The following is a 15,114-nucleotide window of genomic DNA, read 5'->3' as shown; positions in this document are numbered from 1 at the left end:
CCGGGGCGGAGGCCAGTCAGGCCATGTGGGCGAGGTGACCGGGTGGTTGCAGAGCTAGCAGCGAAGCTAGTTGCTAGGAGCTATATTGTGAAGACAAGAATAAAAAGCCTGTACCAACTTCAAGTCTCCAGTTCCTTGGACGAATACTCACTTCGTTACAATATATATATAAATTATGTAACATTTTCTTGTTTGGGAAGGAGCGCTTTGGACTGTTTATTTGAGGTGCTCTTTAGATAGAGGGATTCACCTATGGGCGTGCTCTGTACTTAGGGGGCGTGCTCTGTAGGGGCGTGCTCTGTACTGGCCCCGGTTCTTGAAAGAAGTAGCAGTAGCGTATTATTTCCTGGAAGTTCAATTTACAAACAGACGACTATGTGCGAATGATATTATCACGAATTATGAAGAGGAACCGAGGCTCTGTTGAACTCTGAGAGGAAGAAGAAGAAGCTCATCTTTTATGGGACTCGGGTGAATGGTTTAGCTGTGAAGCTAACGTTAGCTGTTAAGCTATTTGAGCTTTGAAGCATAACGTTTTAGCAGTGAAGCTAACGTTAGCTGTGAAGCTATTGGAGCTTTGAAAGATAAAGTCAGTAAATAGTTGAGGAGGAAAAGTTCCAGTCACTGTGTGAAAATGAGGAAAATGTCTAAAGTCCAGAAGCTGAGGGCGGTGGTGAAGCAGCGCCTAACTGCGGCTGTTGAAGAGATATTTGGGCTGTTTGAAAGAACGATAGCAGAGTACGAGGAGGAAGCTGCTCGTTCAAAAGAGGAGATCGACCGACAAGGAAAACTGCTGGACGCTGTGTGGTTACACAGAGAAGCCTTACCTCCAGACCTCCAGCAGCTGTTGGTCATTGAAGAAGAGGATCCTGAGCAGCAGGAGTGGAGCCCCACTCTGTACCAGGAGGACCCAGAGCCCCCACACATGAAAGAGGAACAGGAGGGACTAGTCTGGATCAATCAAGAGGGACAGCAGCTTCAAGGGCTGGAGGAGGTTGATGTCACCAAGTTCCCATTCACTCCTGTCCATGTGAAGAGTGAAGATGAGGAAGATAAACCTCGGTGCGCACAGCTTCATCAAAGCCAAACTGAGGAGAACAGAGAGGCAGAGCCTCTAGCCAGCAGCTCAACTGAACATATGAAAACAGCAGCTGATGGAGAGGACTGTGGAGTATCAGAACCACCCAGGAACTTAGATCCAGCTACTCATTTACAACCAACTAATGATGACATGACTGCAGACTCTTCTCAACCAGAGACTGAAGACAGCGATGCTGAATGGATGGAAGCTATTGAACCTCAGTCAGGTTTAGACTCACAGAAAAACAATGAAGTTCTTTGGAAGAAACACTTCAGCTGCTCAGTTTGTGGTAAAGGATTTGGTTATAAAACAAGCTTGAAAACACACATGATAATCCACACCGGTGAGAAACAATTCAATTGCTCAGTCTGTGGTAAATGTTTTGGTCAAAAAACAAACTTGAAAACACACATGATAATCCACACAGGAGAGAAACAATTTAATTGTTCAATCTGTGGTAAAGGTTTTGGTTATAAAACAAGCTTGCAAACACACATGATAATCCACACAGGTGAGGCACAATTTAATTGCTTAATCTGTGGTAAAGGTTTTGGTCGTAACAGAGAATTGAACAGACACATGATAATCCACACAGGAGAGAAACAATTTAATTGCTCAATCTGTGGTAAAGGTTTTGCTCAAAAAGGATACTTGAAGACACACATGATAATCCACACAGGAGAGAAACAATTTAATTGCTCAGTCTGTGGTAAATGTTTTGGTCAAAAAACATCCTTGAAGAGACACATGCTAGTCCACACAGGAGAGAAACAATTTAATTGCTCAGTCTGTGGTAAAGGTTTTGGTCGTAAAGGAAACTTGAATAGACACATGATAATCCTCCACACAGGAGAGTAAACATTTAATTGCTATCTGTGGTAGAGGGAGGATTTAAGTGTTTATGTATGTGAGTGTGTACTGTGGGTGTGTGTGTGTACTTTGTTGTGTTGTCCTGTGTTCATGTATTAAAATACAACGCAATAAAAATATCACAAGAAAATGCTATCTGTGGTAAATGTTTTGGTCAAAATGGAAACAATGAGTCACATGAATGTGAAACCAAGACCTAAGAAACATGTGTTTGTATGTAGTATGGTATAAGTAGTTTAGCAAACCAAATTTTCTGAGGGACCACTTCCACTGCGCATTCCAACAGTTTTTCCCCATAAAATAAAATTGGCTGATTTAGCCATACAATAGCATCAGAAAGTCTAAATAACTAGACTACTGGTTAAAAAAGAACACACACACACCTGTCAACATTAGGCTGAGAAAAAGAGGACAAGGTTAGTACCAACCGATGTCTTCGGTCTTCTAGTTTCATATGATATTAGATGCTTCACTCTGGCTTTAAAACAGTCTGCGACAACCTCAAAGTAAATTTTCAAAATTGTGATACTTCCCGAATATCGTTATATTTACGAAAATCATCCGAAGCTTACTCCTCACGGTTAGTGTGTATTATGTAAAAAGTGTTATCTGTGTCCCCATATGAGGAGGACACAGGGTCGCAGGCGTTTGTGTTGCTCAGCTGCTCCCTCCATTATCATCTCATCAGATTGGGGTAGGAGAGAAGAAAGAGGAGATGCTGTGTTGATTGTAGAGAGAGCAGCACAGCAGCACAACACCTGAGACAGCCAGCATCAGGCCGAATCTAGCAGACGGCCTAGTCTCTGGTTCTGGTACCACTCTGGTGCTGAAAGGCCGAACCACCCGTTCCCATTGAGTGAGGATGGCATGACGGGCTCCGGGCCATTGGCCCGGCCCAGTCAGACGGTACTGGTATGGGGTGCAGGGACCGAGAAACACCTGCAGTCCGAGCCTGGGATCCGTCAGTAAGAGCTGCAGGATGTTGGGTTGAACCCCCACCCGTTTTGCCAGGGAGTCCTGGTAAGGAATGTAGTCCACTTGGAGCGGGTTGCGTTCAGAACAGGCAAACCTGGAGAAACAGGCAAGTCAATTCAAAACAAATTCTTGTTTACGAAATAATAACAAAAGGGAGTCAAATGGTAACTGGACTGCACTTATAGTGCTTTTATCCACATCGTTTTACATGGTAAATGAATTGCAAGTTCACACTTCACAAGAGCTCGTTCAAAGTTCAGCTCACACAGGTTAAAATGAACTTTTTTCAATGGCCGTTATTTGTTGAGTGGAAACTGCATTTCGGTGCAGTGCAGAGGATTTCCATTCATCTCCAGGGCCCAGTAGTTCAAAACTTTTAATCTCAATCAGATCCGATCAGATTTTGAAATCCCATTTTCTGTGATCCAGGATCAGACAACTCGGCCAGATTTTGTCCCAGTATTTCAAAGCAATTCAGGATAGGATCACCCTGATCCAGTTTCAGACTTTTCAAGATTACTAGATCCTGAATATCAGTGCTTTAATCCTACCGATCTCCATCTAGTGGATATGAAAAATAATACAAGGAAGACAAGAGACCACATTGCAGAGATATCTATAATGTCTAATTATATTTTTAAATACATAAAGGACATAAAATCATAATGGAATTGTAATAAAAAAAAATACTCCCACTAGGGTAACAAAAAAAAACATTAATTCAAAGGCAGCTGGATCATCCAGGCATGCTTTGAGGAGCTGAATTCTAAGTGAGGTTTCAGTTTGCTGTATTTGTTCTTTGGCCAGACGGATCTGCATCTCTGCCCTCTCCGTTTCACGGCTCAGCAGTGTCTCGTAGGCATCATCCCTCTGCTCTGGTTGTCTGGTGCGCTTGCATTTTTGACAGATGATGGACTTTTTTTTGTTGAAGATATTTTTTCTTTAATCTAAATTACATTTGTGATTGACAATCTTTGTTGTGATAATTTTATGAGCATAAACGTTTATGTCATCAACATTTGGTTGAAAACAAAATAGGCCACCACAAACGTGACCAAAAAATGAAATATAAAATGTATTTGCCATGAAGGCTAAAAATTGTGTATTATTTCAGTTAACAAACTTTGCCATCTTATTTATATTGAAACATATTTTTAAATAAATTGTATAGTACATTTTGCTCTGGTAATGTTCTGGTACTGATCCTAATCCTGTGTTGTCGCTTTGAACTACCCGTTTTGAAGATTTGATCCAGATTAAAGCTTGGATTTGATTTCATATCTGATTGGATATCAAAGTGATCCTAATCCTGTTTTTTGGTTTTGAACTACCCAAAATCCAAATCTGATCCGATCAGATAGGGATTAAAAGTGTTGAACTACTGGGCCCAGAGGATAATACAGATCATGTGACATGAACAACTTAGAGTTAAATAATCATGGCCTACCTCTGATGCATGGCTGCTGTGGCTTTCTCCATGTCCTGTAACATGGCCTCCTCTGACGGAAGTGTAGTTAAACCTAGTGAACATGAAATAAAATAAAATAAATGACAATAAAATAGACAGAGGCATAGCTACACAGAGGCAATACAATGGTTTTCGTAAAGCAAGAGCCTGTATAGATCATATACACACAGTATGTACTGTAATCAGAAATAGAATCCAGGAAAATAGATCAACCTTTGCATGTTTTAATGATTTTCAAAAGGCTTTTGGTTTTGTTGATAGAGATCTTCTTTTATTTAGGCTCCTTAAAACCGGAATTAATGGACATTTTTATTCTGCCATCCAGTCCATCTATAAAGCACCTGTGGCCCGTGTCAAGTTAAATGAATACTATACGGAGTGGTTCCCCACACCCTCAGGGGTGAAACAAGGAGATTCTCTTTCCCCAACTCTCTTCGCTATTTTTATAAATGATTTAACAAAGGAAATAAAACAGCTGGGAGTGGGGATAACATGTGGGGAAGTAAAAGTGAACATCCTGCTTTATGCAGACGATATAATATTGATGGCAGAAAATGAAAACGACCTGCAAAAAATGTTAACTTGTGCTGATGGATGGTGTAGGAAATGGCGTCTTTCTATTACAGTTTTTCCTGGTTGTTTAAACATATTCCCTGATTCACTACCTCACTCCCTCAAAATCCTAAACACAAATCTCAGGACTCAAGCACAAAATGCTAAATCCTACACTTCCTTTGCACAAGCACACTTTGCCCTCAAAACTCAAGCACAAAATGCTAAATCCTATACTTCCTTTGCACAAGCACACTTTGCCCTCAAAACTCAAGCACAAAATGCTAAATCCTATACTTCCTTTGCACAAGCACACTTTGCTCTCAAAACTCAAACACATACATCATACGAGTAGACATTCCAAGCACTCATTGAACACTGATGTGCAAAATGGAAAACACTATAGTATGAATGGAAAACACTTTATGAATGATCAGGAGAATTATACCTTTGCATGTTCATGTTGTAGGCTAGCATTTTCTCCTTTCGTAAAATACCCAAATATAAAGCAACAGAAATGTAGTAAAAAAGAAAATATTATACTGTATCTCAGACCCAACAGCAAACTGAATGGAATGCAATACAAATACATCCTTCCCCAATTGCTAAAACACAAAACACGAGTGTTTTGTGCTTAGAATTTTGGGGAAACAGACACCATTGAACACTGATGTGCAAAATGGAAAACACTATATATGAATGGAAAACACTGTAGGAATGCCTTAGCAGTGGAATCAGGACTTTGCATGTTCAGTGTTTCACCTGTTGGATGTGAAATATCGACATATATTGTTGTATTGATGATTGCAAATTGCACAACAGCCTTTGGAGTTTAGGAATGTGATTGGCAGTGTGTTCTGAGTGAACATCAGGAGTGGAAAATCAGGAAGAGTGTGCAAGATATGGAGAATTGTGTTTAGTGAGCTGAAAGATGTGTGGTATGGAATGGGAAGATGAGTCTAAAGCAGGAAAATGTGCTTGGAGTTTAGCAGAATTGGTTTAGCAGTTGCTAAATGAGTTAGAGATTGTGCACATTGTGTCTGATGTTCCCAAAAATCTGTTTAAACAACCAGGAAAAACTGTAATCCGAAAAAGACAGAGGTTATGGAATTTCGCAAACCTGGTAGGAAAATAAGTGAACATCAATTTTACTTTGGCGATAACAAACTTGGATTCACAAATAAGTATAAATATCTTGGATTTTTCTTTGATGAACACGTCATTCTTACATGGAACATCAGTGTTGGCAGACTCGGCGAGTAGAGCTTTAGGAGGCATCATTGGGAAAATCCTAAGAAATATGGGCTATGCCACATACAGTATACCCAGTTATACCAGTCATGCGTCTGTCCTATTCTGGATTACTCCTCTGGAGTGTGGGGGTTCAGATACTTTAACAAAAATGTAAGCGTGCACAATAGGGCAATCAGATATTTCCTTGGAGTCCACAAATTTGCTTGTTTAACTGCTGCTAATGGTGACATGGGATGGATACCGTGTGAAATCCGGTGGAAGAGCAATATGGTAAACCTGTGGAATAGAATGCTTGATCTGCCAGATGACAGAATGGCGAGCAGGATCTTTATGTGGGATCTCTCAATAGGAGGTCATTGGGCATCAGAAATGTTAGATCTTCTCCAGGAGCATGGGCTTGAGCATTTCTACATCCACAGGCGGAGGGTGGATGTGGGGGTGTTCAAGGAACTTGCAATGATAAAATATAAAACTAAATGGTTGGAAGAAATCAATGATAAACCGAAATTACGTACATATTGTCAGTTTAAATCCGTGTATGATTGTGAAAAATATGTTGTGTACGATCTATCTAAGAGCCAGCGATCTCTGTGTGCACAGTTTCGTTCTGGGATATTACCACTACATATTGAAACAGGACGGTACAGTGGAACTGAAGTACTGTAGATGAAAGACTATGTGGCTACTGTGATCTTGGCGTAGTTGAGGATGAAACCCACTTTCTACTGTACTGCACATTCTATGACGACCTAAGAAAAACACTCTTTGACAAAGTACCGTCACATGTAGGTCTGTCCCTGGATAGCGATATTGTTAAATTGTTATTTAATAACCATACATTTGCAATATCTAATTATATCCATAAAGCCTGGAACAGAAGGAAACATCTAACTTATGCATAGTGGCACTGTAGATAGATCATACCAACATGGTTTCAATTTCTAAGCATTCTTCACGTGGGTTGTATTGTATTGGGTTATAATAATGATTATAATGATAATAATTATTGAGATATCCTATGTATATATATGTATATATATATGTGTATATGTGCATATTCGGGTAATACAATGTATATGCAGTGTAATTGTCAATTTTGTAATTATTTGAATTTGAGAATTATTGTCTCTGTTTTTGTTTATAATTGATTATTCGTTAATCATTTTTCTGTTGTATAGCTTGTTTAAGTAAGAAGGGTAGGCGCTATAAGCTATAGCTTCAGCCTACACCTTTTCGGTCTATCAGCCTTGTGCTGCTTTGTTTGTACTTTTTTGTTTTATTTTATGAAATGTTTTAATTGCCCATGACCGAAATAAATAAATAAATAAATAAATTGTAAATTGCATCATCTTGTCTAGCCGCTAACATCCTTTTTTCTTCTTTTTCTTGCCCTCCTTCACTCTATCTTGAATAGTAGAAAGAAAGAAAAAAAAGTTTGTGTAGGTCTGATTGGAGTCATATATTGTATTTATAATGTTTATTATTTTGTGTCAGTGTGTTGCCACTGGAAACAATTGTTGTCTTTAAAATGTGTCTGAATAATCCCGTAAGGGCTGTGTGCAGCCAGACACTAAAATATTAATTCATTCATTCATTCATACAGAGGTTGTTATACCGGGCACCTTATGTCCAGTTCAAACCAATCATTCGCAATGCGACGAGTTGAAACTTGCAACTGCTTGCAATGCTCTTGCAACTCTGGCTACCTTTATAATGGCTGGAATCTAGATGAGACGGGTCTTTTCAGACCACTGCAACTTTGCTCTAGAACAGTTTTGTTGCATTGCGAATCATTGGTGTGAACTGGGCTTTAGGTTGTTAGAATATACAAGAAAAGAGACATGGGTAGACGCTCTGTGTAATTCTGACATTGTTTTGTTTATTCCTGGCTTCGTCCGACGTAAATAGATTAATAAAATGTTTTTGAATTATCCATAGGATGCAAGCTCATTTCAACTATGCAGATCGAATTGGTTTCTGACGAGACTAATGTTCATGTTAGTGAAAGGCTGCTCACGCCCAAGATGGAGCCTCTCTCTCTCTGCGCTCCAGAAGGGATCTGGCCACGCGGGGCTGCTCCTCCCAGAGAAACTCAAAGTCAGACTGATAATCCTGTGAACTGATATATATGACTGTGATCCTGTGGACTGATAATCCTGTAACATCATTTGAGCTTATTCAGGTAATATATTAATAATGTAATGACACATCCACAGAGAAACTGACTATAATGAAGACGTGCCAACTTTGACTACGTGGTGTTCAGTATAGACCTTATTCGATTGACGTCACTCACGTACTGGCACGCCCACCGCCGCCATATTGTTGACATAACGCAGCAGCTCTCAAAGTGACAGCCTATGTGGAGCAGCGTTTATATAGGAAGCTAGCCGCTGTTAGCGTTACCTGTATCGTTCCGGCATGGCTGTAGTAATGACAGCAATAATGTCCCCGTGGTTTGTTTCTATCTCTACCGTCCACAGACATGAAGGGAGCGACACTGAGGATACGTTAGCAGCACAGGAGAGGTGTGTGGATAGTTAGTTGAGACAGGTGAAACTTTCTGACAGCTCCTCACAGCAAAGTCTGTTCACCTCGTTCTTTTGTTTATTTATTACAGGCATTAACGGCTGCCGTCGGCAGCATACAAATAACAACTCTGGTTTTTTTATTGGTGTCATTAGCATCGCTGTTTTGTAATGGAACAGAAACGACAATAAGGCTGTTACTAGTTGTCAGCTGCAGCGCTGTGTGCGCGCAGGACGGTATGTCAACAATATGGTGCCGTCCAGGGTTAGTGAATAAGGTCTATTTTAACACGTTCACTGCCATTGACGAGATATCTCGGCTTACAGAATCCGACGGTTCACTGCCAATGACGAGATATCTCGGCTTAAAAAAAAAATGTTTTTTTTTTGACGGTGGGACATCGATCAAACGCTTTTACGTCTCCTATACCAATATTGGAGGTATTGAATGTGTATAATCTATTTTACCGACCAACTAAGTGGCGACAGTGGTCTCCAGACAGAGAGAAAGCCGAGCAAAAACAGCCGCGGGAGAAAGCCATTCTCAAGGAAATGGCTTGGCGAAAACGCTTTCGATTTCACACACACACACACACACACACACACACACACACACACGCGCGCGCGCGCGCGCGCGCGCACACACACACACTCGAGTACCTTTGAGCATAAATAAGACCAGAATCGCAAAAGCTTCATCAAAGCTCTCAACCACACCCCAAGAAACGAACAAGCCCGTTTTACAGTAATCCAGACTCGCCCGAGAGCAGCCGCGCCGCCAGCAGCAGCAGCACAGACGAGCAGCAGCAGCAGCAGCAGGACCCGTACGCCTCAAGATTGGAAGAAGGGGATCGCGAAGCAATTTCTCTCCCGTGTCTAACCCCCCCCCCTCGCCTCTCCTCTCCTCTTCCCCGCTCCTGCGATTCCCCTCTCTTTTTTTGGGATCTGTGAGGCAACAGAAACTCGCCTGTGACAAAACACTGCAAAGCCACCAGAGACAGACCTACGGAGGGAGGAGTTTGGAGACACACACACACACACACACACACACACACACACACACACACACACACACACACACACACACACACACACACACACACAACACAATACAGTATACAGACTTGCCCAAGGGCACCCATAATCACAGGCACGTGAGGTGGTTCTAAAAATCCATTTATCTCAAAACTCTCTGAAAATCTCTGAAACCATGCTGTACTCAACGGCTAATATCTACATAACTACTAACTCTACAAACTAACTCTTTTAGACAGAGAAAGCACACATTATATTAGTACTTTTGTGAACTTTGTGTTCACAAAGTCCAAGCAGAAAAGAATCCTCGGCTCTTGTAAAATGAGCCAGAATCCTCAAAAAAACCCTCTGGCAGAAGCTAACTACAGTATTGAAAAACGGCTGGCAGTGAATGTGTTAAGAGCACACTGGTTTATTTTTTACTTCCTGAAAAGTTTTGGAGATCCGAGTTTTCACCCCGACAGCGACGATTTACAACTAATGATTTCCTTGACTTCTTTAACCGCAAAATTATCTGTATTAGAGATGATATTAGCAACTCTCTACTCACAAAGGGTGTTAACCCCTCTCCTAGCCCTGTTCTAAGAGCCTTAGAAAAGACTACCATACTCTCGCATTTTGAGACTCTCCAGATGCACTTTCTAAATTACTACTTTCATCTACAGTAAATCTACAACCTGTTTATTCAACCCTCTCCACTTAACATGATCAACAGCTCTCTCTCCTCTGGCGTTGTTCCTGCCTCCTTCAAATCAGCTGTATGTACAAACAGGGAACTGTAGCATTTAGGCCCGGCACCGTTTCCACAAATAGAATAACTACAGAATGGGGCTTTAACTGGCATTAAAAAGGTCTAAAAAAGCTATTCTGAATTGTATTCGTGTTGAGAGCAGGTGTGTAGCAGGTGTGAGAGCAGGTGTGTAGCAGGTGTGAGAGCAGGTGTGTAGCAGGGTGGTTCTGGGACGCCTTCACAGGTCATGTACTCTTCTCAATGTGTCATCGGCCTAATTCAATGATATGACATTCCCTTCTTTGTCCAAGCTAATGTTCTATGTACTGTAGGTGCTGCCGCTCACTATGTAGGTGCTGCCGCTCACTATGTAGGTGCTGCCGCTCACTATGTAGGTGCTGCCGCTCTAACCTGACTCCGCCAGACAACCGCACTGGAAGTGGGGAGCTGCCGGGGCTGCAGCCCCCCCTGGTGGCGGCCTCAGCCCCTGCACCTTCCTGACGCAGCCCCCCCCAGCAGCCCCACCCTCATTTGGCGAAACTTCAGTGACTGTCACAGGCCTCTCTCTCTCTCTCTCTCTCTCTCTCTCTCTCTCTCTCTCTCTCTCTCTCTCTCTCTCTCTCTCTCTCTCTCTCTCTCTCTCTCTCTCTCTCTCTCCCCTCATTTCCCCGTGGGTGCTCTGCTCTGGGCTCTAGGCTGTGGCTGGGCGCGGTCGAGTCTCTTTACATTGATTTGATAGCAAACTCCACCCACCCCAGGCCCGCTGGCGGCCCCGGGTTACAAAACGAGTTGATCAAAACTAGTGCTGCAACTATCGATTCTTTTAGTAATCGAGTATTCTACCGAATAATCCATCGATTAATCGAGTAATCGGATAAGAACCCTTTTTTGTGTTTTCAAAGGCTTATCGTAAATATACACCAAAAAATAAGATAAATCTCTTCAAATAAACAACTACATTAGTTTCTTTCTTAGAAAAAACAACATTTTTATTTTTAAATTGCATAGAACTGGCAGTGGCACCATTCATCTTTTTCACCCGTCCTTACAAAGCTGTCCATAGTACGCGGTGATCCGCTGAAAAAAAGGTGAAATAATAATTAATATTGATATTTATTAGGTAAGTTCATAACAAAACTGGAGAATGCGCATTTACACACCCTAGACCTGTTTGCCTATTATTGACACAAATATCAGAATAGCAAGATAACAGGTCAGGTGGTGTAATAATTGGAGCCTAAAATGCACCAATTAAATAGTTGTTTGCAATCATCATGAGAAGAGTCGACCGGTCTAGGGTGTGTAAATGTACATTCTCCACACACACACTCTTTCTCTCTCACACACACTCACTCTCTCTCACACACCAACAGGCTAGTGTGATCACACACACACACACACACACACACACACACACACACACACACACACACAACGCTGTTAAATTAGCCGCTAACGTTAATGTTAGGTTGAGCTTTGTATTTCTCACAGAAAACGGCAAGCCACATCACAAAAATGCAGCGTGAATGCAGTTACTAATAGTCATATTGGCAACGTGGCAAGCCAGCAGCACAACTACTACTAGTCTTAATATCAAGTAGCAATCATTAGCATACATTTACATTAGCGTTGTGTATAGTTAACGTTACGTTACCTTGCTCCGCTCGACGTAGATGCGCTGGTGGATGCGTAGACTGGATGTTTACGGTTCAGGTGCTGAAGCATTGACGAGGTACTGTTGTGATATGCAAGTATCGTCTTGCACACCACTGAGTTTGTGTCCTTTTTCAGCGTGAAATGATCCCACACTTTAGACAGTTTCGGTCGCTTTTTCGGCCCTGGTTCTTCCCTTCCCGGCTCCTCCTGTCTGCTTTCTCCGCCGCCTCGTTCCATTTTGCGGGGTCCGCTCGCTATAGCTGCTCTCTGGTCTGTCTGCGATCATGTGTCCTCACGTGTTTACACCGGAAGAGCGCTGTGCCACACCAGTAAGCGTGTTATTCGAGGTACTCGAGGAATCGTGACAGCTCTAATCAAAACATAGCCCAATCTGATTGGCTGCATGAGTCAGTGCACTCTATGTGACCCTGCTGACGTAGTGAGTAAACACACTTGCGCATTGAGCGGTATCAGAGAGAGAGTGACAGACTGACACATCTCAACACAAGTAGCCAAAACAAAATGAGGAGATTTTTGATCACAAAACCTAGTGCGTTTTCCACCACCACCAGTGCAACCGTGATGAGTAGCCTACGACTTCCAGTTCCAGGTGAGGTGTAGTGGTGTATGTTATAATGTTGGTTAAAACTTTTGATGTCTCAATCAATGTGTCTGTGTGGGTCGGTCGCTGATGCTGACGCTGTTCATGTTCTATGTTGCTGAGATGAGTGTGGTTTACAGCATGCTTCGGTCGCTTGTTCCTATTCTGTCGAACTGAAGTGGTGTGTGAAGTGTGTGTGTGTAGGTCGCTGTTAAATCTCCTATGGTGCGTTTGCGTCACTACAGCTTTATCGCTTTATCGGGGGATGGGTTGGGCGACGGGCATGCGCAAGCATGGGCACGCACTGGCACAGACAGAAATCGGCACCCCTGGTTCCATTCAAGTTTTAAGACAATGTGCATTAGGCTACAAGTGCCAACTTCACGCAGCATGCTCGCACAAGGGCGTGCCGCGCAGCGCACTTTGCGTGTGCTCGCACCTCGCACGTGCACGTGCACGCGCACGCACCTCACACGTGCACGCGCAAAGTGCTCGGCGCGGCGCGCTTCAGACCCCCTCGTGGGAGATAGCTTCCCGCGCGCCTGCCGCCAGATGGGGGCGGGCAGGTTACTGACGCTCACCCAAACAGAACAAACACTAGATGTAGATTAGGGGTCGACCGATATACGATACGATACGATACAACTTTATTGTCAGCAGGCTGAAATTTGTTTTGCATCCAATGGCATTCTCCATTCAAGAGTTACACATGAAAGTACAAACAGACACAAGACATCCAGAACTAATCCACAGAATTACAGAAGGCAAGCAGTTCAAGAGGTTTACCTGTTCTGATTGAGCAGACCAATAGACTGGTGTACAAAAGAATTCTTCAGTCTATGGTATATGGGTTTTTCAACGGCCGATGCCGATGCCGATATTTTGAGAGCCGGACAGCTGATGGCCGATATACTGTATAATGCCGATATCATGTTGTTGTTTTTTGCATCCGATAAAAATTAATTACATCAATTTAATAACAAACAATACACAAAATTGCACTTATTAAAACAAATATCAACAATGTCCGCAGGTAGCCTAATCAAGAACTAAACTTTGTATAAAAACAAGTTGTGAATGAAAAATAAATTGCTTTAGTGCACTCAACATTTATCAGCAGATAACAGCATCTCCTTGAGAGAACGAAAATTTGTACATACTTGCATAATAAAAAATAAATAATGTTATAGTGCATACAGTAGCATCTCTTTGTTTTTAGTCCCAATACCAGTTAAAAGCAGACATGCAGATATTTTTTAATCGGCCAGGCATCGGCCAATGCCGATATCTCAAAATGTCTGCAAAATGTCAATAATCAGCCCGATTAATCAGTCTACCTCTACACTAGATCCTGTGTATTTAATGCCTATGGTCCTTCTCTCTGGGCTATCAAGGCAAAGTGTGTTCTCAAAGAAACGACATCATACTTATCTATAAAACTGAAAGTTTCTGTAGTGTATTTTACCCTTAAACACTCTCGTGGCCCAGCGGGCCTGCAGCTCAGCCAGGGGGTTGATAGCACCAAAGCCATGGATGAAGCCCACCACTGCCAGGGTGGGCTGGGACAGACCTGGAGGGAACACGTGCTGGTAGAGACGCAGCCTGTGACCACACTTCGCCTGCAGAGCTGACGGCAGGAAGGAGAAGCTGTAGTTATACCCTGTGGCAAACACCATGACATCCACCTGGAGCAGAGAGATAACAGGAACAAACATTTACCATCTCAATGTCTTCTCCCTGTATTGTCACTCTGGGCTTTTCTGATTATAGTGTTGTTGTTGTTTGATGTAACATCACATGGAGACTGCTCTTCCCGCAGGCCACGAGACTCCTTAACATACACAAATAGTGTAGTAGCCGCACTGTACCGTACTGTAGCTGCTACCATTACGTATGTCTAACGTTTAATTGTATGTTTAATAAGGAATATGCTATTTGCACCTGTATGTCAAATACGCCGAATTTAAAATGCCGAGTTTAATTGTATGTTTAATAAGGAATATGTTATTTGCACCTGTATGTCAAATACGCAGAATTTAAAATGTTTAAGCACGTCTAAAGTATGCACCCGACACGTGCACCTATGTGCAGTGAATATGCCACTGTCTCTGACTTGTCTTATCACTATAGTGCCTTATGCTTGTTGTGTCTCTTGTTGTTTTTGCACCCATATGCCCTGTTATATTTGTTATATTTGTACTATTTGCACTATGTTGTAAACGGAGTCCACAGCACAAGAATTTCACACGTGATACTTGTACCATGGAGTGACAATAAAAATCTTGAATCTTGAATCTTGAATCTTGAATCTTTTTCATGTTCAAAGCGAGCTTATTTTGGTAAAGCCACTGACATACCCCATTC

The 15,114-nt window shown here is 42.2% G+C and overlaps 1 protein-coding gene across 1 annotated transcript in view; it reads right to left on the bottom strand.

Annotated features, from left to right (window-relative positions):
- The window catches only part of LOC310776708 (flavin-containing monooxygenase 5-like), a gene marked incomplete at its 3' end in the record, with an annotated part of 48,809 nt that overhangs the window by 14,379 nt on the left and 19,316 nt on the right, over positions 1–15,114 (bottom strand). The window contains exons 9-11 of the mRNA XM_083636864.1: positions 14,216–14,435; positions 4,374–4,446; positions 2,710–3,020 (exon numbers count right to left, since the gene is read on the bottom strand). Coding sequence (XP_083492990.1) covers positions 2,710–3,020; positions 4,374–4,446; positions 14,216–14,435 — 604 coding nt within the window. The remainder of the gene's footprint in view (positions 1–2,709; positions 3,021–4,373; positions 4,447–14,215; positions 14,436–15,114) is intronic.

The sequence above is a fragment of the Poromitra crassiceps genome, assembly GCF_964638095.1.
Source record: "Poromitra crassiceps genome assembly, chromosome: 5".
Lineage (NCBI taxonomy): Eukaryota > Metazoa > Chordata > Actinopteri > Beryciformes > Melamphaidae > Poromitra > Poromitra crassiceps.
Note: the sequence above shows the minus strand (reverse complement) of the source record. Positions and strands in the feature narration are given on the sequence as shown.